General features: G+C 31.1%; 1 protein-coding gene across 2 annotated transcripts; it reads left to right on the forward strand.

Moving 5' to 3' along the window:
- Positions 1–319: 319 nt before the first annotated feature.
- Positions 320–27,655, forward strand: LOC149877219 (uncharacterized). 2 transcript variants are annotated; one of them, XM_090074009.1, is made up of 13 exons: positions 320–887; positions 1,613–1,770; positions 13,194–13,293; positions 13,429–13,620; positions 13,905–14,116; positions 16,025–16,275; positions 18,404–18,645; positions 20,374–20,415; positions 22,351–22,472; positions 25,886–25,916; positions 26,052–26,150; positions 26,515–26,678; positions 27,284–27,655. In XM_090074009.1, coding segments are annotated over exons 1-13 (1,824 nt in total). In that variant the 5' UTR covers positions 320–886; the 3' UTR covers positions 27,494–27,655. The 2 variants fall into 2 exon arrangements, with proteins under 2 accessions (XP_089930135.1, XP_089930136.1); XM_090074010.1 differs by lacking the exons at positions 320–887; positions 1,613–1,770 and adding an exon at positions 11,567–12,154.
- Positions 27,656–27,849: the final 194 nt, after the last annotated feature.

Raw genomic sequence — 27,849 nt, forward strand, 5'->3', positions numbered from 1 at the left:
TGAAACGAATTTGTAATGATAGATGCAAAGATGAGGCGATAATTTGCATGTCTATAAATTATTGTTTCATTTTCTGAATAGCTCATGAGTTAGGCAGTGCATACATAAAACGCCCTGCGCATTCATAAAATGCCCTGCGCATTCATAAAATGCCCTGCGCATTCATGAACTGTGCAACCCATCATACAATTCACCAAATCGACAGAAAGCTGTGAAGTGGCACAACTCATGTGTACTAATATATAATTTTTTAACAAGGTCATGTTGACCAATTTTCTACATTTGCATATAATAATAAAGGATCAACTAATGAAAATTTACAAATGAAAACTTAACAGCTTTGAGTAGGTAGACTCTCTCCCTTAATTAGTTAACTTTTGTAATTCAGTCAAGCTCAAGAGTTGGAAAATTCGCTCAAACCTTAAGGTAGATTAAAAAGAATTAGCTACTAAAGTCACAAATTATTTTAAGACTTTTATTTGATAAAGTTTGATTGGTTTGAAGAGTACCATGGTAATGTCGACCTTGGCAACGCTTATATCTTTAACACAAGTAAAAGTTGTTTTAAAGAGACTTTATATTTAAGTTTAGTTTACTTCAAAACTTTGTAAAACTTGGTTTTAGAGATTAATAATTTTAGCCCCATCAACTCAAGTGGATTTAAACAAAATGGCAAAAGTTTAGAAAAAAGATTAAACTTTGATTTTGATACCAGTTTCTGAGAAACTAGGCATGAATTTGAGGAATCATGCGTAAATTGTTTCGGACTTAGTTTCTAACTATACTTTGTGTATTTATACTCAAGCAATTCTCGTTAAGTTAAATTAAATCCTTCATCGGGTGTTTTATTTTGAATTTGCAACCCAGCTGGAGCAAATACAAGTCAAGTAAGTATAACTATAAGCTCTATTAAAAAAACCAACAACAACTTTTTCAAGTGTCAATATTAGTTTAGCTATTTAAGAATTAATTTTTTTTTTCATCGATGTGTATCTATGTTTTTATCTTTTTACGTGTAAAGGCCGTTTTTTTTTGTTTTTTTTTAGCAATATATATGTACAGGGTCGTTTTTTTCTTCATTGTATCCCTCTCTGAACAACTCGGTGAAGCACTAAACTTTGTTTCCTCACATTTTTCTCTAACAATATTTTCCCTTCGGATTCACTTTTTTGAGTAAAATATGTCTAATGTTTAAAACAATTTTCTAGAATCATCTTGCATTAGTTTATAAAAAAAGTTAGTTTTTGTAGTTTTTTTTTAAAAAAAAAGAAAATCTACTTATACAAAAACTGAATAAAATTTATAGTTCAAGTTTTTAACAATTACAAGCATTTTAATTTTGGAATTTAATTTTTGGAACCTTAATACTTAATTTTGTGATGATTATATCATTTATAAATTGTATCACATCATTTAAAATTTAAAAATAAGTTCCTTTTCAAATTCATTCAAAACCCGTTCATCAATTCATGCATTAAAATTTAATGCCACAGGTTCTGTAAGGCAAAGAATACTATTTATTACATTTACGCTATTATTTATTGTGAGAAATAAATATTTTTTGTGAGAACTTCGTGAAACTTATTAAAAACTTATAATTATCTATTTTCAGTGAAAATGATTTTGTTCAATGCGTTTGTCATATTGGTTGGATATGTTGGCCAAGTTGTAATAGCAGATCCTGATCTAAGTCAAATCTTTGATGAAGGTGTAAAGGAAATAAACAAGTTGAAACAGTTACCAGGCGATATTGATCAACCAATTGAAATGGTAAATTTGTTGCTATTTTTAGTTGTTGCTATTTTTAGTTGCTTGAAATTTGTTGCTTTTTTAGTTGCTGCGTACGTTTTGCTTAAATACTATTAGTAGCCAATTTTTTGCCAGGATCCTTAAAGTATTTTTTTATTTAAATGTTAAACAACTTTTTTTCTAAATCGCGAACGTAACGCTTCGAAATTATTTCATGCAAATGTACAATACCAGATGAATAAAAAAATCATACTCAAATGACCACAGCTTGTCACCAAATATACAAATTTGCACAAAATTCCATAATAGTTAAATAACAAGATATTATGGTCACACACAAAAATAAGTACAAGTAGGGATGTCCCGCATAGGATATCCGGCTAGATATCCGGGCCGAATTGGCATATTATCCGGTATCCGGCCGAATAATAGAACTATCCGGTTGATTATACCGGATGTTTCATGTATATCAATTTTAAGAAAAAAAAAACTCATTTTAACTATTGTTGCAGTCTTAAAGAAACACAGCTTAAACCTTGAAGCGAGGATCAGTAATGGTGGATAAAACATATCTTTCATTTGTAATATCCAGATTATCATGAGAAAAGAATCTCTTACTTAAAGGTGCTAAATGTTGTTTTGTTGTTTGAACTGTATTGTTTTTTGGTCAATTTTTGGTAAAAATCTTTGTAGAAAACTCATATTCGGAACTACTGTTGACAAACTACAAACTTCAAAACTCATAAACCTAGTAAGTTAATAAAAAGGCTTCAAAGTTTGTAGTAGATTTTCAATGAATTTCCAATCATTTGATGTGAATGTTGGCCGCTCATTATGATCAGCTAAAAATTTTGAAGTGCTTTTTTAAGTTCTGGGGTCGTTCTAACATTAAGTATGCGCAATTCCAACAAGTGGGGACATTTTGCGCTAAAAGAAGTGGTGCTTCATTTTGTTGTTGCTGCAATAACTTAAATTCTGATGAATGAAATAAATGGCCTGCTATTCTGCATGCTTTAACTAACAAATCTATCATTAATATTTGGGATAAAACTGCGTCCTTAATCACTGGCTGCAATAAAAGAATTGTGCAACGGACTGACATTGTTTGAACAAGGTTACTGCCTAGAGGCATATTAGCAGCACCATCTTTAAGTAAATTAAGTCATTTTGTTGAGTTAATTTCCAAGCTTTCTAACATTGATTAATTTTCCAGCTGTATTTATTCCTGTGTGAGATTCTTGAAAATGTGAAGCATAGAGAACAGCATGCTTGCATTCTAGAAATAAATGTTTCATGAGACAAGTAACAAGTCCAAATATCTGAATTGAAACTTATGTACTGTGATTTTGTAATTTCATTAAACACTTTTTTTCTTTATATGGTCATACAATTGAGGAAGTGCTTTCTCTGAAAAAAATGTCTGCTTGGGATTAGGTATCTAGGCTGTAAATGAGCCATTAAACCAATAAATCTATCATCGTTAGTAATACTGAATGGTTGTTTAACTAAAGCAATCATCGTAGCTATTTTTATACAAATTTGCTTTGTCTTTTCATCATTAACATCCCATACCTTTTTTGATAGAATGCTTTCTTCGATAGACATCTGTTTTTTCATTTCACACATTTTCTTTACAATTAGCATGCTTTTGAACGTTCTTCTAGTGTTGAAGAAGTTAAAGAATCGATATTATTTTTTCTTTCCTCTTCATACAAATTAAAATGAAATTTTTTGGCGTGATTGTGCAGTGGAGTTGTGGAAAACGATTTGTGACCAGATTTATTAGATCCCCTGCTTATTTGCTTTCCACATGAAATACAAATTGGTGTCGATTCAGAAGGATCATTTATTTTAAAAAGCTTCCAAACAAAACTTTCCATTTTTAGAATGTTCAGCGTGGTGATATTTTATGATATTTGGCTTAATAAATTACCTATTCAATAGGTAATTTATTAAGCCAAACGTACAATAGGTACTATTGCAGATTTTGTAAATGAAAACATCACCCGTTGATATAAATATCTAAAAATTATCCGACTAGATATCCGGGTGGATTATTTTAAATTACCGGTTTCCAGTGTCCGGCTAGATTTTTAAAAAAGTCCTGGACAGCTCTAAACAAAAGTTAGAAACACCGCTTTTTTTAAAATCTCTAAAAAATATCTCCAATGTCATATATCTCTCAACGATAAAACCACTACCATTTTAAATAAAGTTAATAATTTTTTTTCACTGCTGCATAAAACTTTAACCATGCAACAGTTTGGTAAATTTTGAACTAAAAAAAAATCAAATCAAAAAAAGTTGGGAACAGGTGTGTTCTAAATAATAATTGTTAGTTTAAAAATATTACAGCTGTGTTCTAAGTAATAATTGTTAGTTTAAAAATATTCAGAAATGTATTATCTTGCTTTTAAAAAAAGTATTATTTTCTTTATTTTAAGAGACACGGACTAAGCCTTAAACAAAAAATAATTTTATATTCCAGACTTTTTCATCTTCAAACTTCAGACTTTTTCATCTTCAAATGGATTTTTTAAATAAGGGGTACTTATATATTTTTTTTTGCATAATATTATTTCGAAATGATATTCGAAATAATTGCGTTAAATTTAAACGAAGTAAATGCAATCAAAAAATGGGACTTGCAATAAAAGAACATTTTCCAAAAAGTGAAAAATAAATTTTAGGATGAGAGGAAGATTCAGATGTTTCTCGACCGCAGATTCTCCACTTGACCTCATTATTTGTTTATAATGTCTGGTTGATTTAAAATAGTCTTCAAGTTTTCTTTTGTCATCGGCTTTGGCTTAAAGACGTCTATTATGTTTGTGCACCTGAAAATGAAATTGTAGCGCTGAGGTTCTTCTATGTTGGTAGTTGGTTGTGGTGCTTATTAACGTTGGAGCTACTATTTCTTTCTTTAGGAAATACATACTTCATTTACTTTATATACTTTTCTTTAAGAACCAATTTTACCCCTCTGTCTCCCTGTTATCTCAGCTCCCTTCCAACCTTCTTCCTGGGCCCGTCAAAACATTTGAACTTTGCCGGTTTTGCTACATCATTAGGTTTATTAATGACCTCGTCTTAGGAATTTTTAGCGTTTCAATGCTTGTTAGCCCTACGAACTTTTGATGCGTTTAAATAACTATAAACTCCATCACAGGTACTAACAACAGTCTAGCTTCACATCTTCTTATATATTACATATTTGACTGCCTTTGATGAAAACTCAGAAAGGGTTGTGGCTTGTTTAAGTTCAGTTAAAGTTGAATACAGATTGGAGGATTTAATAACATATATTTCTACTGCCAGGGAAGGGTCCTACACCAATTGTTATTGGAGTAGGGGTACAATAGAACAGAAATTCTTCATTTAAAATTTCGTAAAAGTTTAAAAAGATGTTTTTCATATTTGCTCGCACATGACTGTGATATAAGTTGTAAAGGATGAGAAAATAAACTCCTGATTTTCGAGAAAATGCCTCTTATTCACTTTGGCCCTTGATCCACAGTACCCCTTGATGATAACTTTTTCAAAAACAAACTATGACAGCTTTGAGGAGTGCAGAAGATTTTGATATCCAAACTGCAAATGACTAGTTCAGCTGGTTAAAACTAAGGGTCTGCGTATCATTTCATTTCCATATCGTTATCATTCCGATATGACATCGAAAAAAAAAATCATCGGAATGACGAAAGTTCCGGTACATACCGAGATTCGAATTAACTACAGTACCGTTAAAATTTTTATAACGATATTACATCGTATTCATTCCGATGACACTTTTTTTTCCAATATCATATCGGTATGATAACGATATAGAAATGAAACGATACGCAGACCTTTAGTTAGACGATAATTCGTCTGACTATTTTTTCCCGTGAACTTTGGGAACTCAGACGAGAAAACGTTGGTTATTTTAAAAAATGAATAATGGCGAAATATAATTACGTTTTGCAGGTTTAATGACGGGGGTAATATGCCATTGCGAAGAGCTTTTAAAGCTTCTTTTTCGTAATCCTTCAAAAATTTAATAAAAAATAAATCACAAACTATTTTAAAAGCATACTTTAAATTATCTTTTTTTTTTGTTATACTGCTTCTGAATAGCACTGATAATTTAATTAACTAAATTTTGGCGCAACCTGTGATTAACCCCCCGAAACTTTACGATATTTCATTAAGATCAAAGAAAAGCCGCAGGAACATATTTGTTCCGGTAGATGAAAAATTGCATTTGCGCAAAAACCAAAGTTTTCTCGTCTGACTTCCCAAAGTTCACGGGAAAAAAAAGTCAGACGAACTATCGTCTAACCTTTAGTTAAAACAACTATTATGCATTGACGGTAGGAGCACCCCACTCGAACTTACACGGCAACCGAACTTGAAATTGAGAAAATTGGAGTTACTTATTATATTCTTTAATAAATTTGTTGTCGATTTTCTTGAACCTTTGGAGACTGACTGTTCCTTTTCAGCAATTAAGATATTCTGAAGCGTAATTAAAGAAAAAAATGTCATTTGGAAGTGGGAGAAAAAAAGAATGTGAGTGGGTGAAAGTTTGATAAGAACACAGTTAAACGAGATAATTGTAAACTGGAGATTAGTAATAAAGTGGAGGGTGTTCGTGCACATCTAGAAAAATGCACGAAAAGGAAGGGTAGAAAATATGAACCAGAAAATAATGTTGAAAGCTCAATGAATATTAGTAGTGTTGCTTCTAATGCTTCAGATATGTCGAAGGTATTGGTTTATGACTGTTTAATTTCCACTCCAACTCAAGCAGCTAAGCTCAAAGCTTCGAGTCTTAATAATTTTTTTGTCAGAACATCTACCTAGCAGAAAGATTCTTTAGATAAGTAGATTGCTGGCCTTTTCTTTGGCTCAAACCTATCATTTATATAAGTTGAGGGGACAGAGTTTCAAAAGCTTTGCTCACTTCTACAGCCAGGATATGTTCCAGCAAATCGCAATAAACTAGGAGAAGAGCTGCAGGATGATGTGTAAAATGATCTCTCAATTGAGGTTTGTAAAGAACTAGAGAGAATAACCACACTGGTTTTCTGCCAAGATGGCTGGTCAAAGCGTTCAGAATAATCCCATTATTCCCCACTCAGTTCCTAATGGAAAAAATAGTTAATTTCACAACATCGTTGCTTCTGAAGCGGAGAAAAGAACTGCAGATTATTGTATCACAGTACTTAATCAAGCAATTGTAGAGATAAAAACACATTACAGAAAAAATGTCTTTGCTATCTGCACAGATGATGAGGCCAAGATGGTGAATATTATCTATAGAGAGAAATCTAAAAGATCTGATGTATGTGTGCATATATGACACAAATACAGTGCTCATTATATGAGTTTGGTGGAAAAAGATATTGATGATTCTGTCATCTTAAAGCAAATTGCAGAAATTCAAAAGCATTTTTGAAATGTTCATCTTGCCCATGGACTGTTAAAGGAAAAAAGAGAGGGCACACCACATTTACCCAATGAGACAGTTTGGAACAAACAAGTGCATGCTTAGAGGCTTACAAGTGGAACTATAACACTTATTATCTGGAGGAGAGGGGAGAGAGTGTAGTTTCGCATAAAAAAGATCGTTTTTTAGTTGTGCGTAAACGCCGATGTATCTTTGTAAAATTCAACACAATTTATGTACAAATTAATTCCCTAGGTATTCACACATATCTTTTCACACATATAATTATTTACAAGTAGGCATTCCCTAGGCATTCACACATATCTTTTCACAAATACAATTATTTACAAGTAATGCTATAAGGCATTCACACATCTTTTCACACATACAATTATTTACAAGTAACGCTATAATGACATATCCTTTACGCACATAACTATTCACAAGTAACGCTATAATTACACTCCCCCTTGGTCATAACGACCACTTCACCTCACGAACTATATCGCTCAGGTGCCATTTTTTTTCGGGTGCTTCTTCGCAACATTGGCGTCTGGTTTGCCTCGTCTTCAGGTAACACAACGCACAGTTCTTCATCATCTTCTAGATCCTCATTCGACTTGTTATCAACTCTGACGGGTCTTAGGTCGCGTATGTGCCGGCATACTTTGTCCACTTCTACCGTTTGCTCCGAAATGATTCCTGTAATTCTCCCAATCTTGTATTGAGAGTCACATCGGTTGTCCGGGGGCTTTACCCATACTTCATCGCCAAGTTTAAACTTGTTGGTGATCTTCTCATGAGGTTCATATGCGTTTTTATCGTCGTCAATTCCTCTAACTCTAATTTCGTAATGGTATAATTTATTTACGGGTGCTGTAGATGACTTACAATGGTCTTTTGGGCTGACGTTATACCAATAAACTGCCTCGGGTATGTTGCACGGAACTCTCTTCGCCGTTCTTTTCACTGTTCGATGGCACCGTTCTGCAATTCCATTCCCTGAAGGAACGTAAGCGCACCTGAAGCGAAGTTTAACGTTCCATTTGTTCATAAATTGTGAAAATAATGTGCTTCGAAATGCTGTATCATTATCCGTCAGAATTTCGTTTGGACCGCCTCGTTCAAGAAAGATTGCGTTTAATTCCTGAATGACACATGCACTAGTTTGGTCTTTAAGATGACGCCATATTGCATATTGTGAAGGCCCACAGTCAATCAGGGTAAGAAAATGTTGCCCCTCATAATGAGTTATATCCATACCAAGCCGTTGCCACGTCCCTTTTACTTCGATCTTCTCTTTCAGCCACTTTATCGGACTTGGATCAATTGATTGGCAGGCTACACATTTTTCAACCACTTGCCTGACTTCTTCCCTGCTTACTGATGGATCAATTCTACGAACAAAATACAATGTTCTCTTCACACCATAATATCCCGTGGACTTATGAACATGGTTTATTTCTTTGGGAGATAGAGAAGCACTAATCGTTCCACCTGCAGCAAGTTCAGTGGGCTTATCGATCATTTTCAACCAACTTCCAGGCACTCGAGTAAGTACATCGGCTAAGTTAGACTCCGAGGGTACTAGTTTAATATCCACTCTGAGTTTGTATTCGTCCACAATATTCGTAATGGTCTGAAGCCGTCTTCTAATCAGCATTTCGTTTGAAGCCTTTGTCTTCAATCTAGATTTTCCAGTCAGTGCATCGGTGACCCAATGTAATACTGCTTTCGAATCAGTGCAAATATACAAGACATTCATCTTCCAATTGAGACTCATGTTTAGTCCTTTGATTACTGCATCGAGTTCAGACATGTTTATATGTGTTGTATCATCTTTTCTTAACCAACAAGCGTCTTCGATTATATTGCCATCAACTTCGATACTCACACCTAGCGCTAGTGAACTAGCATCCACCCACACTGTTGCCTCGTTGCCATAAACATTCCAAACTCCTTTGGCAGGATCGTCGTTACGTGTTCTTTTTACCATATCGTTCACCATTTTTTCAACAAAATCGCATTGTATCTTCTCATCCCATGTTTTCGTAAGGGCGTTTGCCGTCCTTTTAACAAATGACGAAGCTACACGCAACCAACCACAAACTGGAAGATTCCCTGTCATTTTTCCACATAAAGAGAAGATTTTTCGCCTCGTTAGAGAACTTGGAACTTCACCAAAATCGTTGTCTCTCTTCCAAAATAACTTCTTATTTTCAATTCCAACTTGTAATCCTAGAACTCTCGCCCCTTCGGACACACGAACCGCTGGCTTACAATGTAGTCCATACATATCCAAATGATCAAGTACACTGCGAACTGATACGATGTCTTCATTTACAAGAATATCATCAATGTATGATGATGTTCCCTTCCAGATCTTTTCGTCTTGCGATAGAACTTTGTCCAAAACTGCTTTCATTATAACGGGCGCAACGTTCAGGCCAAATCCCAAACGTGTTAAACAAAACCTCTGTCCACGGAACACAACAGTTTGGTAAGCCCAGAGTTCCTCGCTGATTTTGAGTTGCATGTAGGCCGAAGATAAATCAATAATTGAAATATTTTCTCCAAGCCGTCTCCAGTCTCGAAGTTTGTCAGCACATGCATCCGTGTTCGCCGTAAATGGTTCAATAAACGTGTTCAGCTCCCTGAAGTCTAACACTGGTCGCACTTTCCCTTTGTTTTGCTGCACCACTGCCATAAGTGGAACCAAACCTTTTACTGGACCGTGTTTTTTCGCTTCGTACTTTTGCAGCCATTTTTTCTCTATCCACCCTTCAATTTCTTTTTTGTAATCGTGTTTTATGCCGATGGGGATGGTATATTCAGCAATTCTATTCACCAGATTTTCAGGTTTGGTATTCCATTTCCACGTAATTATCCATTCTCTATTTTTCTTTTCAAATGAAGCTGTGAAATCCTGAGCCGTTATATTCATATCATGGACATCTATTGACAAATCGCTTTTTAGACCATGTAAACATGCTTCTTCTTTCATAAAACAAACATCCCGCGTTGCAGAAATCGATACTCCACCAAGTGCCACTATTCCATTCATACCCATTATGAAACAAAAGCCCAGTGGTTTGAAATTGATCACAAGTGCTTCCACACACACTGTATTTCCATTTGGCGCGGTGATTCGAGTTTGGCTAACACCTTCGCACTGCTGTTGTTGTTCATTTACAGTTACCACGCTAACTTCTTTCTTCGTTATTTTTGTCGCACATTTTCTATAGATGACGCAGCAGGTACATCCTGAGTCAATTAGCACATCCTGAAATACACCGTTAATATCCAAGAGCATGGTAGGTAACGCCATTATTGATTGTTTAGGGAGAGAACTGGCGCAGACGTCTTCTCCCTCAATCCGTTTTTTGGACACATTCTTGATATGTGTCCATACTCTTGTCACAAGTAACACAGCACATCGCTTGACTCCCGTCTTCTACTTGACTTGTTTCGATAATTATGTCTTCTTAAATGACAATCTCTCGCAAAGTGATTGGGAAGTTTGCACTCATAGCACACTGATTGTGTTTTATCTTCTAGCAACCTCGGATCACTACTTTTCATTGCAGCTACAGCAAATTTTTCCACCATCCCGTTGTTACGTTCCTCGATCATCAGAGTCCTTGCTCGCGCAAGTATTTGAACAGTTGTAAGATCGTCCATACGAGAACTCGATCTCAGCATCCGTCGAACTTCCTCGGGGAGCCCAGAAACAAAGGCGCACGCGATCGCTTTGTCTGGTAGCCCACCAATTAGGGTAGACAATCTTCGTAGTTCTGCCAAATAAACATCAACTGCTTCTCCATGTTTCAGCTTTCTCGTGACAAACTGCTCGTAGGCTGTGAATGCATCAACGGCAAAAGCTTCAAGCAAAGCTTCCTTTATTCTCCTAAAATTTTCTTTATCAGTCTGCTAACTGTTGATACACTACGAATGCACCATCAGTGAGACGGAGAGGAACCACACGTGCCAGATCGGTTACACCAATTCTTTTACATACCAATTCAACCTTTTCCAGCCACTCCGCAACTGACTGTTGATCGTTTCCACTAAACTCCGGAATTAACTTTAAATCAAGTTTGGTCGCCATTTCGCCGAAATAGCTTGTAGTTTCGCATAAAAAAGATCGTTTTTTAGTTGTGCGTAAACGCCGATGTATCTTTGTAAAATTTAACACAATTTATGTACAAATTAATTCCCTAGGTATTCACACATATCTTTTCACACGTATAATTATTTAAAAGTAGGCATTCCCTAGGCATTCACACATATCTTTTCACAAATACAATTATTTACAAGTAACGCTATAATGACATATCCTTTACGCACATAACTATTCACAAGTAACGTTATAATGACATATCTTTTACGCACACAATTATTCGCAAGTAACGCTATAATTACAGAGAGAGAAAGGGCGAAGAGGGGGAACATGAAAAAAATACCCGCAAATATTGGGCAGTTAACTGATAACATTTGATTATATATGGAGAAGCTAGCAACCTTCTTGAACAAATGAAGATATTTGGGCGCTACCTCTCTTTCTCCCCCCCCTCCCCCTTAATTTTATGATTGATTATGGAAGAGAATTTTATGCTGATTAAGAATCGTATAAGAGCATAGGTCTCAACAGTAATGGAAAGTGCTCTAAAATGAAGTTGAAAGTATGACAAATTGCTAATATTCGCCATCTTGAGTAAACTATCTTTACAGTTGATTTTTTTCTCAAAAGCAAAATATTGCCAGCCTGGTTTTTATTACAGAAAAATGTCAAGAAGACTCTTGTTTGATGCTGTTCACATCTGAATGACAGATACCACTACCTTGATAAGTAGAGGGCATTAATAGATCCAGTACACAAAAACTCAGATGAGGAGTGGCTGGTGGAAAGAAACCCAAACTTCATTAGTTTACTTTATAAGCTAACTCTCAAGGACCAGGAAATGTTCCCTAAAGGTATGTTCTTGTGTTCTCTGCAGACGAGTCTTACCCCATCCCAATGATGGACAGTTATTAAAAAGAAATAAGTTTGTGTCTCCGAGTTTAGTAAATTTTTTGCATCTCTGCACTCCTAACCAGCTACTTCAACCTTCATTTAGAGGTTATTCTCAACATCTGGGCAAATATTAGGTACCAGTTGGGTTCAGATAAGGGAATAGAGCTGTTAAAGATCTACAAAGCTCTCCATAACCCTGATGATTAGGCAAACAATTTTGAAAATAAAAAAGTACAAATAAGTGAATAAATAGGCAAATAGCTAACAAATAAACCATAGTAAAATCTGAATTAAATGAACTCTGCCTAAAATATGGATATCTGTAAAACAAAAGTATCAGCATGTTTTTAGTTCACCTAGAAGAGAAAAGTGAGTTTTCAAAAACTTTGAAAATGTGACTCACATTTTGAGATATTTTTTAGAAAGTAATGCATAAATGCTTTTTTATAAAAATGAATGCACTTAAACGCTATAGACTTGATTCAAGAGCAAAATTCTAAAACCCCATAAAACCCACTAGTTGCGTTTTTTTATATGGGTTTTTTGGGTGGGTTTTTTGGTTGGATTTTTTAATACCAACCTTTGTTTCAAGTGATTATTATAAATAAAAACAGTATGAAAGCGTGAAAACAAAGAAACAGCTAAGTGATTTTATCACAAAAAACAGATCATTAGCCTGTAGAAGCCATCAGTGGCCCCCTCCCCAATTTTTTTTTGAGTGCAGAATATTCTAACTTGTGAATATTCCATAATAATCATTTTCTAAATTGAAAAAGTCTAGTTAAACTGGTATTTAACATTATTTAGACATCTTAGTCTTTAAATTTTGAACTACAGTATTAAAACTTATTGATAAAATAAAAGTTTATAGGAAAGCAATGGCGGGCAAAGTTTTAATACACTTTATACTCTATAACTTAAATTATTTAAAAACTTGATGTCCAATTGGATTACTTAGCTTAAATTGGAAAATAACTATGTTGTTGCAATCTTTTTTAGGATGACTCTTCAGCACTGGAGTCTAACACTGAAATAATGAAAAAAGAACTTGAGAAAGTATATGAAAATAAAAACCCTGAAAAACTAAAAGAGATGACTGGTAATGTAACTATTTTATAAATTACAACAACTCATTTAGAGGCATATAGTGTTTTTTAAAAGAAAGGTTTATTATACTTTTGAAATGTAATACAAAATTTAGATTTTTTAAGTATGTAACAATGTACACTTACAGGTTTGATTGAACAAGTCAAAAATGGTCTAACTGAGATTAAAACTGGATTTAACAGTCAAAAATGGCTCAAAGTTGTGAATGTTGGTTTAAGTCTCTTATCTTTTCTGGCCAAGAATACTGGTGATGCTGGTATTTTTTTTAAAGCAATACATTCTGCTCTTACAGCTGGCTTAAGTTTTTTTGGAATCAAAGGTTTGTTTTATTGCATTTATGGTAAAAGACTATACTGAATTGTTTAACTAGCTTCAAAATATCAAAAATTTCTACTATCAAGATCAATATAAAAAACTAAATTTCATGGTTATCTCCAAAAAAAAGTTAAGACTTATAAACATTTTTTTTTTAGGTCAAATTTCTTTAAATGTGAAATAATGGCCCAAATATTTTGTTAAGTAACTAAATATTACTATATGAGAGGTGAAAGGTTGTAAAGCATACTAATCTGATTGTTGTTGTTGTTGTTTTTTTTTTTGAAGAAAAATCACAATCAGCACTCATATTGGAGGGTTTTCACCAAGCTCTTTTACAACAAAAACTTGATGACAGAGCAAAAAACACTTTAGTATATCTACAGGGGATTGCAAAAACTTCTGAGACAATTGAAATTAAGTTAAAAGCTGGAAGTGGTTTGACGATTAAGGAAATTAAAGAGGTTGTGGCGAATAGCATTAATGATCCAAATTCAGTGGTAATTTATTGTTAGTAAAGAGTTTTTTAAAATAAATTATGTAAAGCCAAATGACTTTAAAGTTCCTAACAAGATGATAACATATATACAAAGCCTAATAAACCATTTTAAGCATGGTCAATCATCTTGATTACTGTTTCATAACACTCACCAAATAAACTGAAGATTTATCCAGATGACGGTTTGGCTGTATAATCATACCTTTAGGAAACAAGTACCCCTTTAATTCTTTTCTGTTTTGACATCAAATAGTTACAGTTTTCTGCTCTATGCAAAATCCACTCAAAACCTTTCCTGAAATATGAAATTTTAAGTTTCGCTAAATGTTGGTAGCTGATTGAATTAATTTTTGCTAAATGTTGGTAGTTGATTGGTTCCTTCTATTCTGAACTGTTGATAACAATGATTAAGCATGCTTTTTTTACTACATCAACATCTTTAGATTGAATTGTAGATTTCCATTAAAGTTTACTAGTTATATCATAAATTCATAAACTTATAGTTAAATTTACATACTTATAAGAATGTTAGTATATAAAGTATATGGGTATAAAAGCTGTTTTTTTTCCAATAACAAAAAAGTGTTCAAAAAATACTTTTCTAAACAGATTTACATTTAAATAAAAAGTCAATCAAAAGGAATGTTGTCTTTATATTGATTGTTACATATAATTTATAACATTTACAAGGACTAACAAAAAAAAAAAAATTCAAATTGATATGCAAAAGTTACGTAATTTAAAACCTTTTAATATCAAGAATATGTATCAAGTCATGTTTTTACATTTGGAAAGTTTTCTTTTTTTAATTGTTCTGCTTTTTTAAAAAAAAATTAGGAAATTCAGTTTTAGCTCCAATATCTTAACCTTATTATTATTGGAATTACACAAATGCTGTTAGGGTTTATTCATTAAATGTTTAGTTATGATTAGATTTTTGATGCATGATTTAATTCTAATTATGTATCACTAAAAAAAACAAACATTTTAGATCATTTAGTTAAATAAAAAAATCTTCACTAGTTTAATGCTTATCAATTTTCCTTAAATGATTACGCTGCATAACAAAATCAAACTTTTTCACTCTTCTTTAAAAAGTTTGTTTTTGTAGATAGGGCAAAACATTTTGTAATTTATCTGTTTTCTAGAAGGCTCATGATATACATGCAGTGTTCAATAAACTTTGAGAAATGTTTAGAACTGTAAAAATTCTTCAGAAGCATTTAGAATGTTCCTGAATTTTCTAGGATTTTCAGGAGTCTTTTAGAGCTTTCTTGAATTTTCTGGAACTGTCCTGTAGCATTCATATAGGTATAAAATTACAATTTTTTAAACCAACATTTCAATGTTTTTAATTGCTGAGTAGTGATTCAGTAACTAGTGGTTGCATAGGACTATCAAGTTAGATGACACAAAGAAGTTGCTTGCAACCAGCAGATGCATTTTGCTGTCTGTGCATATAGGAAAATGCATGTGCATTTGCTCATTTTTCGAAGAGAAGAATGAAAAATTACTTTGTGTTAGGCTTATAAAGCATATTTCAACATGCCTGTCAGTTATAAGCCCTGGACACTTTATTTCATTGTGAAATTTTCAAAAAACTCTTGAAGATTTTTAGTTCAATGCAGTTGTAGATATCAGTGTATTATTTTGTAAAATTTTAATGACTTAAACACAATTTAATAAAGTTGGGATTAAAAGAACTTTTACAATTTTTAATGTTTAACTAATGATATCTAATGCTGATAGGCTGGTACAGAAGAGAAAAGGGGGTTTTAAAGTTTTTCAAGAACTTGGCTATAAAGAAAAAAAAGACATTTTTGTGCTTCATTAAAATAAAGTTTTTTTAAGCTTGTTTTTTAGTTAGTGTATAATCTTTTCTTTTAACTTGATCTTGTTCCATTTCTAGGGTATCTTGGCTGGTTTACAACTCGAAATTGAAAGGGATTGTAAAACTAGCAATTGTGCACAATGTCTTTATCAAATTCAAGAATATTTAGCTCTATCAGTTCGAAAGCAATTGTTTATTCTTCAAATCATTGGGCTGTATGAAAGTGTTTCGAAAAACTCACTTCAGACTGATATATTGTTACCTGAGGTGAAGCTGAGGTTGAAAATTGATGAACAAATGATAGATTATTTACTAAAACCAAAGAAAAGGTGAGCAGTCAATAAATTGATTTTTATTATTAGTCTGCTTTAGTTTCCTCCATAATTAAAACAAGATATCAAAAAAATGTAGTTCACCCAATATTCATCGATTGCTTTAACATGAAATTATGCTTTCGTTTGCATTATTAAAAAAAAGCATGATAAGCTTGAGTTAGATATTTTGGAACAAAAAAAGCAAAAGAATATAATACTGTTAAAAGAAAAAAGAAATTTTTCAGATTAAAATGTTTAGAAAGTTTTAAATAAAAACTCTACTCAGCCAAAATTATTAGTGATTTTTAATTTTTTGTTTTGTTGTTTCTTGTTTTAATTTTTTGTTTTGTTGTTTCAAAATAGAGATTAGAGGAAGAGACACAATAGAACACTTTATCTTTAAACCATGCTTAAATGCTATATGAACTTGTATATGCATGTAAAATGTTCACTAAAAACTAATTCAATGCTCACCGAATAAATAAATTGCAACTAATTTAAACTATAAACAGTAATAGCAAACAAAATTTATCAAAACAATGATAAAAACTCAATTGTGAAAGATAAATCAAGATAGTTAAATTTGTCACTAACCTAAAGTTAAACTGTATGATTCACTTGTGTCTAATTGAAGAATGCAAACTAATTTTAATAAGAACATACAAGCTATTAATGAGGTACAAATCATCTAATAGTTAAGTTAAAATGACAAGGAATGCACTTCATAAGTGTCTATATAGACACCAAAAAACATACGCTCCTATCTATTCCAATTAGTAAATTAGGATACACATCACAACACAATATTATTGTTCATTATCAAAGTATATAGTAAGCTTATATGAACATGATGAATATTTACTCAGACCAAATTTATAAAGCACACTTTAAATTGTAATAAATTAGAAGTATTTGTTTGAAAAGAAATTGGTAATCTAAAAAAAATCACAGCAAGCACCAGTTTAAAAAGAAATGCACCTTTGACTAGTGTCAGATAAAATCAGCATCTTTAACATACTTAAAAGAAATCATGATTGAAATCAGCTTTTTTTGTGGTGTCTTGGATGCAAGTGACTGTCTGATGTTGTGGTATATATGCAACATAAAGATTTAAAAAGGAAATAGCTATGTACTCTACACTATGAAGTAGAGTGTTTAAAATCTTATGTTTAAAATGAAACTGATTTTTCATAATCTTAAATTTACATTCCAAAGAAAACATTGAAAATGACAGGTGACATCAAATGTCATCCAGAATTGGGAAAGTAAAAAAAAACTATGTAGCGCAAGAACAGTCCTATATTTTGTCAAGAACCAACCTAAGGTTATGTTGTGAACTTACCAAAACAGTTATAAAGATTTTTCTTGGGAGAAACATTAATGTTTAGGCAGGCAATAGAAATCTGATGCTAATGGTCAGAGGTAGGCTCACAATAGTGAGGTGGTGTAAAGAGAGAAGTAACTGATGTAATAAATAGGAAAAGTGAAGTTTCTGTTAAAAGGTCTGTATCTAAAAAATATAGTAATCACTTTGTCATGCCAAGGTTGCAAGCTGGTGTTAGGAGTGGTGGTATTCGGAGATGCTTTTATTTTAATGGAGTAGGTTTGTGTAATATCTATACAGGTCAAATTAACACACCTATATACAAGGTGAAATTTAAAAAATAAAATTTATATCTTTAAAAAACATACAAAATGTGCCACAAAAGTTTGGTGCATCTGGTCTGGATCCAATAAAACTGAATAAGTGCAAAAGATTTAGGCCTTATGGCAGAAGCCACATTTCAGGAGTCCAAACATCAAGAATTTCATTTTTCAAGGAATTAATGATGTTGTGAGCATTGTGCTGGTACCAAGTTCTACTGAAAAGTCCAGGAACACCCTTTAATCTTTTCCTTGAGCCAGGAGCTTGTAGGTGCATGTAAGTGACTGAAAGACTTTCCACAAAAATGTATAGTGATCATTTACATTCATGTCATAAGGAGTTTAACATCGTAATTCCCATAGAAAATTACAAAAGTGTGAAAGAAAATACTTTATTTAGTATCTAAATTTATAATTCTTAAAATTTTGTCAAAGAAATTGCATCTTAAAATTTTTTTTAAACATGAGTTTTAATATGCATTTCTCTTTTCCTTATCAGACATTCTTTGAGCTGCGCAGTCCATTACTACAGCTTTCCTGGAGAATACCCATTCGTTGATAACTACCTGAAATGGTTTTTGGAAAACTTAAATGATGATAAAGATAATCAATGGCATTTTGTTTTTGCCGATAATGATAATCTCAAAGGCCCTGTCACCCCTTTATACTTAAAGGATATACCATCTGACAAGTATGAAACATATGCCTGGCTGAAAAATATCAAATCATTGTTTATTCCTCGTAAGCTTTTCCAATCTCTTTTCAAGAATTATTGTTATTATTAATTTCAGTAAAGTTTTTTTTAATTGTTTGTTTTTTTTCAAAAAACATTTGGTGTTGAAATTTTTAGTATTAATTATGTTTTATCTTAATGTTCTTTTTACTTTTTGTTAAATTTGAACACAGAAAGGATAAAAATTTAGTATTATTTAGTTTAAATAATTTGTTACTGCTCCTTTGCATTCAATAACTTAAAAAATTCTTGTTGGCATACTTCCAAACAAATTTTGTATAACTTCAGTTTCCATTTTTCCTAACACTCAGATACAGTTACTCTTTGTTATGTTTCAAAGAAAAAAAAGCAGTTAAATGTTCCATTTATTTCGTTACTAATTTTGTTTGTAATCTTGTCATTACTAAAAGTTCTCTTGCTTCCTACATTTATTGGTCTTTTATTTTCGGATTGGCTTTTGTGTATGATGAAGTTGTTACACCAGTTAGCAAATTGTTCCATTCGTCTTTGGGCAACTTGTGCATATTAAAATTTTTGTCAGCCTGGGTTAAGTTTTTTCTGACTTCCTTCTCAATGTCTTAATTTAGCTTTGTTTAAGTTTTCCTGAACTTGATGTTCATTAGGGTTCATTGGGCTGCGCTATCATGTTGTTCATTATTTTCATAAGTTTGTCTCACAATGATGCCCACACATTTTCCACAGGATTCAGATCAGAACTTTAAGCTGACCACCAAATCAAATCAATCTTAGCTTCAAACCATGCTATCACTTTTAGCTTGGGTGCCTCATTCATTTTAGTTCAAACAATATTTATACTTCATGATTAGCCCATCTAATTGTCAGTCTACTAATATTGAACGCTAATTCTGACTTAACTTGGGACAAATATTTAGTTGGTTTGATACCAATCTTTGATATCTCTCTTAAACAGAGTTTCTTTTGCTTTGGTTTCTTCATATTTTTCCCATAATCTATAAGATTTTTCAAGAACTCTCTGATAAGATGCTCTGATCTATTAAGTCTCCTGGCAGTTTGCCAATTTAAGAGTTTTTTCATGTAAGGCTACAAATTTGTCCTTTTCTCATTGGCTAGAGCATCTCTATGGGGGGTATTCAATCACTAAAAATCACTTAAACTGAAATTAAGTGTTGAAAACTTTATTAAAACTTTGTTACTAAAACTATGTCTATGTGACTGTTTAATTTTACAAAAAAAAATCCTGTTATTAGATTCTTAGTGTGCTTTCTATTCTTTCGATGAAGTTTTGACTAAGCACCCATTTTTGCAATATCAGATTTTTTTATATTAGTAATTAAGTTTTATTTTCATACTTCTATTTCTTTTCAGCAGTTTTCAAGTCCCCTTTACAGTTTCCAAATAAATTTTCCAAATAAATAAACTTTTAATGGGATTTTCATTCAATATTCAAAAGTGTTTTTTATTGGAATATTATGATTTAAATGAAACTTAAGTTATCCATAAGAAAATCTTGCCAAGGATTGGGAAATATTAAATTTGAGAAACAAAAGGTCGAGTCAACTGATGTTTGAGCTCATGAGAAAGGTTTTATGTAAATATTTAGAAACTTTAAAAGATTAGAATTTTGGTTAGACAAAAGTTACAATAATATATGATCCAAAGATAAATTTGTTGATGAGTTTTGCTGTCCTTTTGCTATCTTTTTTTAACTTATCTGGGTTTTTTTTTCTTTAAATAAAATTTTAATTTTGTTTTAGCTAAGCATGAGGTTAGCTTAACAGCTAAGGCTAAAGGAGAAGGTAAATTAGCTATATGTATATATATATACTTTTATTTTGGCAAGACTTGTATTTTTCAATGTGTAGTGGGTTGTTTTCTGGTTTTTAGATAGCACAACTTTCTTTTCAGATTCTGAAATCCAATCACTAACAATATCATGATTAAAAATTCTAAAAGCAATTCCAACTAGCCTAATATTTAGCAAATAGTTTATTTGAAAACTTTTAACGGATCCAAAACAACAATCAATGCTCAATAAATACCTTAAAAGAAAAAAGCTCTAAAATACCTTGAGAGCAAAAATCTCATCAGAAAATCAGTAAGAAGTTTTTACCAAAAAAAAAAAACAAAACACAAGTTGAAGAGATTGTTTATGAATTACACCATTGATTGAATGGAAAAGTTTTATCTTAGTGCCATCAGAATTCCGAATGGATAATTTTTGACAGTGCTATGAATGCATTTGTCAAAAAAAAACAAATTAGCCAAAAAGGTCAGCTACAAAAAATATTTCAAAAACAGCCATAAACATCAGAATTGAGGGAAAAGTATTTCACTTATAAACTGGTTACAATTACAAACCAGGTAAGTGTAAAAATAAAAAAATACATTTAATGACTTCTGGTCTCCAAAGTCTTCATTCCCATTTAAAAAAGTATTATTGTGAGAAACTGCATGAACTGGGTTTGAGTTAACCTTGAGCTTTTTTCACACAGCATTCATCTGGTTTATGCATTCTCAAACTTGTATAAGCAAGTTTGAATGGAAATCCACATTATGATAGCAATTTAAGTTGAAAGCTTTAAGGTTGTAATTTCTTTTTACATTTACAAAAAAAAAAAAAAATAATAAATTCATGTATATTTTATTAAAAAAAAAATTAACAGCTCATTTATTATTAATTTTGATAAAAACGAATTTGAACTACTCTGTTCTTTTTTACTCTTTTGTATGTTATTACAAATTTGATAAATCAGATGATAAATGTACCACACAACTCTGTGGAGAAAACCCTGTGAGAAAAATGTTTATTTATGTTAATAATTATGAATCATTTCCAAAATACCAATCAACATAAAAACTCTTAAAATTTTTTCAACCTGTTTTTTTTTTCATGGTTAACATATTTTGAATTTGTTTTATTTAAAAATCAATTTGAAGTTTAAATCTACAGTAAAATGGCAGAGCCACATAGGTTCTGTTTTGGCAAAGTTTGTAAGAGGTTTAAGAATTGATTTTCATCAAGCTTTTTTTTTTGTATGAGTTTGATAATGTATAAAAAGACAACTAAACTAGATAAGGCTAAACAACTACAATCATAAGATAATATCTTATGATTGTAGTATGTTATATCTTGGTTTATAACATTTAAAAACAGAAACTTGAACCAGTTTTTATGGTGTATTTAAGTATGTCTTTTTATATTTTAAGACCATGTGTGCAAACAAACATGCTGTAACATTTGAAAACATAATCTTAAGCATTGGAGAAAATATCAAATTTTAGATTTTGCATAAAGTAATTCTTTTTCCAGCAATTGCAAAGTTCATTTTATTTAATGATTTCAGTTCCAGCAGTTTCCCTTGCTGTGAATCTCTGTGATTTTTTGAGTCAAAGAAGTATTGTAAATGTTAATAAATTAGTTGCTCAAGATACGGGGGTCTCATATTTGGCCCATTTCTAGTTTTGGTAAATTGTACAACTCAAATTTGCTGTTTTACAGCTAAACAATTAAGAAAAGTGTACGAAATTAATTTTTCTTGTATACTTATCATTGTGGTACTAGATTGTAATGCATTCTATTTTTTGCTACTGAAATCTTTTAATTGTTCTTTATTATAAAGTTACAGTTCTTAATTGTATTATTAATTCTCTTAAGTAATGTTAAAAAAGTCCTATCTTTTTTTAAGTTGTTTTAAACTGTTGAATGTTAAATATTTTTTATCTTTATTTAGTGTACTTGTTTAAAGGTCCAACAGTTGTTAACCTTAAACATCAAGCCTATACAGAAATGTCAATTACATATAAAAAAGAGCTTAACGGAGAATACATTCGAGGCTGCTCAGAACATTTTATGGTAAAAAAAAGTTTCATTTTTTCTTTTTTTCAAAAGCTTTGTTATTTGTAAAAAGTACTTCAACAGCTTTTATCTTTTCCCAGTGGGCATGCATCGTCCGCACGATGTCTCACGGACGTCCCAAGGACTCCTGGCCTTCTTATGGATGTCCTACGGACGTTGCGCGGACGATGCATGCCCATTGGGTTCCAGTTATATTAATTTATTTTAATTGCTGTATTTTTTATGTGCCATTAGCTGCATATAGATAAGAAATAAATGATTTTAATACTATACATAGTATACTAAATTATGCTATACTATATATTACAATATATATTATATTAATTTAGTTGCTATTTTTTTTACGTGCCTTGTAAATAATATTAATGATATGCATAATATACTGTAATATGTAATAATATATAATAGTGTATAATAATATACATAAGATATAAATAATATTGATCTCAATATTTTTTTTTTGTGTGTTTTTTTTTTTTTTCAAGAAAATATGGCATTCTATAAAAGGAATGAGAATTATCTTCTGAAATAAATGCCTTAAAAGTAAAATGCATCAAAATGTTCATTGATTTTATAAAAATAATTGTCATGTCTGAAAGAAGAATTCTGGTGTTTTTCTGATAGAATGCAAATACTAATTTAGACTTTAGAGAAAAAAATGTTATCATTAAATTGCTAACTAAAGCACTTAAAAAACGTTTAAAAAAATGACTTTAGAATTTTGTATTAAACTTCTACGGTTATAATTTCTTTTTTTACAATTACATTTTTTCTCTTAAAAATCTTCTTTTTTTTTTGAATTTTTGCTATTTTTTTTTGTTTTGAAATTTTTTTCATTTTCAAAGAAAGGTTTTAATGAGATGGTCTTCTTTTATTATAAGCACACATGGCTGAATCAGGAGTTACCTTTAAAATACTGCTTTAAAGGTAAATCCACTGTTTAAAGGCTATTGTTTACTGTTAGGCATATGTTTAGGCTTCTCAAGTATATATTAGAGAAAATAATAACTGTTTATCTGAAAGAGTTTTTTTCAATAATATTAAATAAATCTGCAAAAAAAAAATGTTGCAATTAATTTTTTATCGTATCAGTAAAGCATTATAGATACACTTATATGTAATACTTTCTGTATTTTTAATAGGGTATATGTATTAAATCCAAATTAAATGGGTAAGATGGTATTAGTGTATATAACCCTAATTTGCACTTAGTTTTAACTATCACATATTCAATAGTACTATTCTTGGAACACTTTAAGTCACCTTCCATCACTTCCAGAGAATTTAGACACTGGCCTACTTGCTAAAATACCAAGTCCCAATTTGTTGTAGATTTTGAAAAGGCGATAAGATTCATCTGTGATCTTTGGTCAGGTGTATCAATCTTTTGTATTTTCTTTTTTTTAGAATTTATAGGTAAATATTATTAACTAAGATAATAAATGTAGTTATTTAACACGTGATTAATAATAAATGTTATCTTATAGATAAGCATTATCACAGATAAATTGTTATTACCCAAACATTACTCCAAAACTTTCCTTCTCTTCAAATAATAATATTGCTTAAGTTCAAACTTAAAACTTGGAAACGTTCTCTCAACCCAAACAACTAACAACTAATTATATTACAAGTACTCTTCACATTACTTGAGACTTATGAGATATGTTATGTGTTTACTGGGTGTATTTACTGGTATATTCATAATGTTGTATGTGGTATGATTTGATTTGTTAACTTTATAGATATCTAGTTGGTGAGATATTGGGTGTCCACAATAAAATTTGGCCAGTTTCAAAAGGAAATATTTTCATGCCCACACATTAAATTTACTTCATTTTTTTGCCATTTGTTCTTGAAACATCAACTTAAAGAATGACATAAAGTATTATAATGATTTGTGAAATTGTATTACAAAGTATTATAATGATACATAAAGTATTATAATGATTAGGGAAATTCAAAATTGTAATATTTGTCTTTACACTAGTCATCATGTCTTGTAAAAGTGTTTTTGACAAATTAAATCACTTGTTTTCCACTCTCAAGTTTTCTTTCACAATTGACCAGTAAGACTTGATAAGGCGTTCTTCGGGATGATTGTGCGGAATTGCTGATTTTGAAACAAAATTCAATTGGGTTTATTCATACCGCTCAAATGTCTGCTTAGAGTAATAATCAATGCTAGGGTGAAAAGTGCAGATATGTTGTGAAAAGTGCAGTGCAGATATGTTGTGAAAAGACAGCAATCTCTTTTTCAAACACTCCTTAATGTAGACATTCACTGTTAAAGACTGCTGAGTGAGAAATAAAGGGCAATAGAGGCTACAACTGCTATTGCTTACCAGGTGAAGTAATTAGGAGCAAATTTCTAAATCTTAATGTATTTTTAACTTTTTTTTTCGATGTCTTTACCTTTGAATCAATAGTAAAATTACTGTCTGGGAACTTGAACGAAATCCTTGTTGATGTAAGTTTTGTTGTCTGTAAAGTAGCATTAATTTTCTTAAAGCAACAATTTGCATAATTTTCTTAAACGCTGAATACCTTCCTTCTCACTGTCCAGATTGTGTTTTGTTACTTTTTGCTTATGTTATTAAGAAAAACCAGTCTATTGAAACAACTTTTGTAGGTATAACTTACATTTGAATTTTTAAACCAATTCTCTCAAAGACTGTGTTGGATTCTTGAAAATTGAAACTTTGAAGTATCTCGCTTTAGATTTGTTTTGAAATCCCCTCTTTTTTCCAATTCATGATTTTCTTTACATAGTTTTTGACTGTCTGAAGTGTCTGATGAATGTGAAGCTGGTGTTTTATATGTAAAAATCGCAAGACCTTTGTGGTTTAATGTTTGTTTACCAACATTTAATCACATTAGTGAGTTTGTTTTCTCACTGATACCAAAGTAAAACTAATATTATCTTAATATTCATATAAATATTCTAAAGTATTTAGGGCAAAAAAATGAAGGAATGGAATAAAATTGAATGTGTTGTTGTGAAGATGTTTTGTTTGAGTTCTAAATATTACAGTTTTGTAATAAAAATAAAAATTTCTACTATAAATGAAATATACTATAATAAAATTTTTAAAGTTTTATTATGATATTAGGCTACATTATAAACTACATATATTACAAATATACAATGCTGTGAGATGATAAATAAGGAATTTGTAATTGATATTGTATAAAAAAAACAAAACAGTCAATTGTAGTGGCATAAGTTGTTTGTTTATCTGAAGCACTAATCAAGTATTATTTTTAAGTCTAATTTTTGACTGAGTTTGCAAACTTTTATTAATTTTCTCAACAATCGCACTAACAAAATTTAATTCCTTTTTCTGAACTTTTTAAAAAGAATTATTTGTAGTTCTTGTTTAAAGAGCCATTTATTCTTATTTTTTAAGGCTGGTCCTTGTATTCAAGTAGATCCTAAAGGTTCGTTTTCTGCATTTTTTTTGTAAATAAAATCTTTAAATCTGAATTTATTCTCAAAAAGATATAAAATTATAGTTTATAGTTTTTTTCCTATTTACCGAGGTAGTTATTTGCAAATAAACTTTTTTAATTAAGGAACGGAAATGGATATAGCAAGACATTTCAACCCAAAATCCCTGTATATTCCTCCTGGCATAAGCCTAACAATAGAAGCTAAATATAAAGATATAACTGGTAATTCTTCATATATTACAATTTCTTAAGTTTTGGTTATTCAACATTAATACCGATTACAGATTTCAACTGCTTTGTTCAATAAGGGGTTATTTATCGTTCTACACCATTATCGTGAATGTGTAAAAATACGCTCCGGCATGTGATCTTTCCGCATACATTTCGTTGCATGTGACAATTTTTCATCCAACACTTGAATTCATCTGAATTATTTTAGAAGCATTGAAATCTGAAGAAGCATTATTTTAGAAACAAGTTTTTTTCTCTCCACTTCAAAGTACGAAGAAGTTTCGTATTTTAGACAGGCTGGTGTGTTTATGTAATTGAAGAACTTTTTATCTACATTTTTATTTTATTTTTTAAGGACTCTATGAAGGCATACACGGACCACTTACGATGGGATATATTTGTAAGAGAGGCACGGAAATTTTATCTTTACAAAAAAATGAATTAGTCAATCAAGAAAATGAAATCAAGATATGTACCAAACAATATTTTCGCGGATGGTGTGACTACATTGACAAAAATGTAAATAATTTTAATTCTTGCATCTGTTGTCATGTAAAACAGTAAAAACCTATTTGCAGCAGGAATGATCAATTAAATATTTTATTTTTCAAATTTTTAAACAAATTGGAGTTTAATAATAATCATGTTTTTATTTTAAGTCAGAAGTTGGTATAGGCTAACTTTGGAGATATTTTGTTCGGGCCCGTAAATAAGAGAGATTTCATCATTTCACACCATGAATATAAAACAAATATGTTATTATCACAAAGTTTATAAAACGTTTTTGTGATTAAATTATTATTTTTAAACAGATAACCCAATTGCTACTAGCCATAAAGTTAGGTTCCAATTGTCGTATTTGAGTAAATTATTTGTTTAATTTACTCAATACGATAAAAAGTTGAGTAATAAAAATGGTAGGTTTTAAAAGCAATATAAGTATCGATATGTATCTAGCATGAGGCAATCATACTGTTTCACAAATAACTTCAGCTATTATTTGTTTTAAATGTTAATCTATGTTTATTACATTTATTTTGTTTGATAGTTTGTTAATATTATATTATTATAATGTTGTCCAACGATTGCTATTTTTATTTTTGATTTGATTGCTATTTTTATAGGTGGTTGAAACAAATAAAATCCATTCATGCGTGTGGAAAAAAATAAAAAGCTACTATATTCCAGAATCCATGAGATTAATAGTGGAACCAAAAAAATCCCTTCGTTCAAAGTTGTTAAAATTAAAAAAAGAAGATATATCCGGCGAAAAGGCAGAGGAAAAGGCTACAGGTCTTGAGAACATCGCTCTTATTACAGTTGATATAATTTGATAAATGCTTAAGGAACTTTTATGTTTACTGGTTAAAAATCAGAAATCAATTATAATTTTGATTTCAGTTCATTAATTCAAACCACTCATAAAGTTCTTACATATTTTTATGTGTATTAAATTTACATAAATTTGAAAAATGCATAAATTTGAAGTTGTTTTACTTATGCTTGTTTTACTTTGCTTTTTCTCATCTGTAAGAAGTTTCCTACCAAAGCCAAGCAAGTGCTAAAATTTCCTACTGCGTCTGCGGTCGGCATCTCCTTAGTAAAGCACCCTTTGCGGGATTTCTCCAGTTTGTGCAAGTGTTTTATGGTGATGGGTGGAAGTGAATTCATAGCCTTCGTCATTTGTTTG

Source organism: Hydra viridissima, unplaced genomic scaffold (genome assembly GCF_058129835.1).
Source record: "Hydra viridissima isolate aposymbiotic clone 2 unplaced genomic scaffold, HvirCarnegie_v1 scaffold_16, whole genome shotgun sequence".
NCBI lineage: Eukaryota > Metazoa > Cnidaria > Hydrozoa > Anthoathecata > Hydridae > Hydra > Hydra viridissima.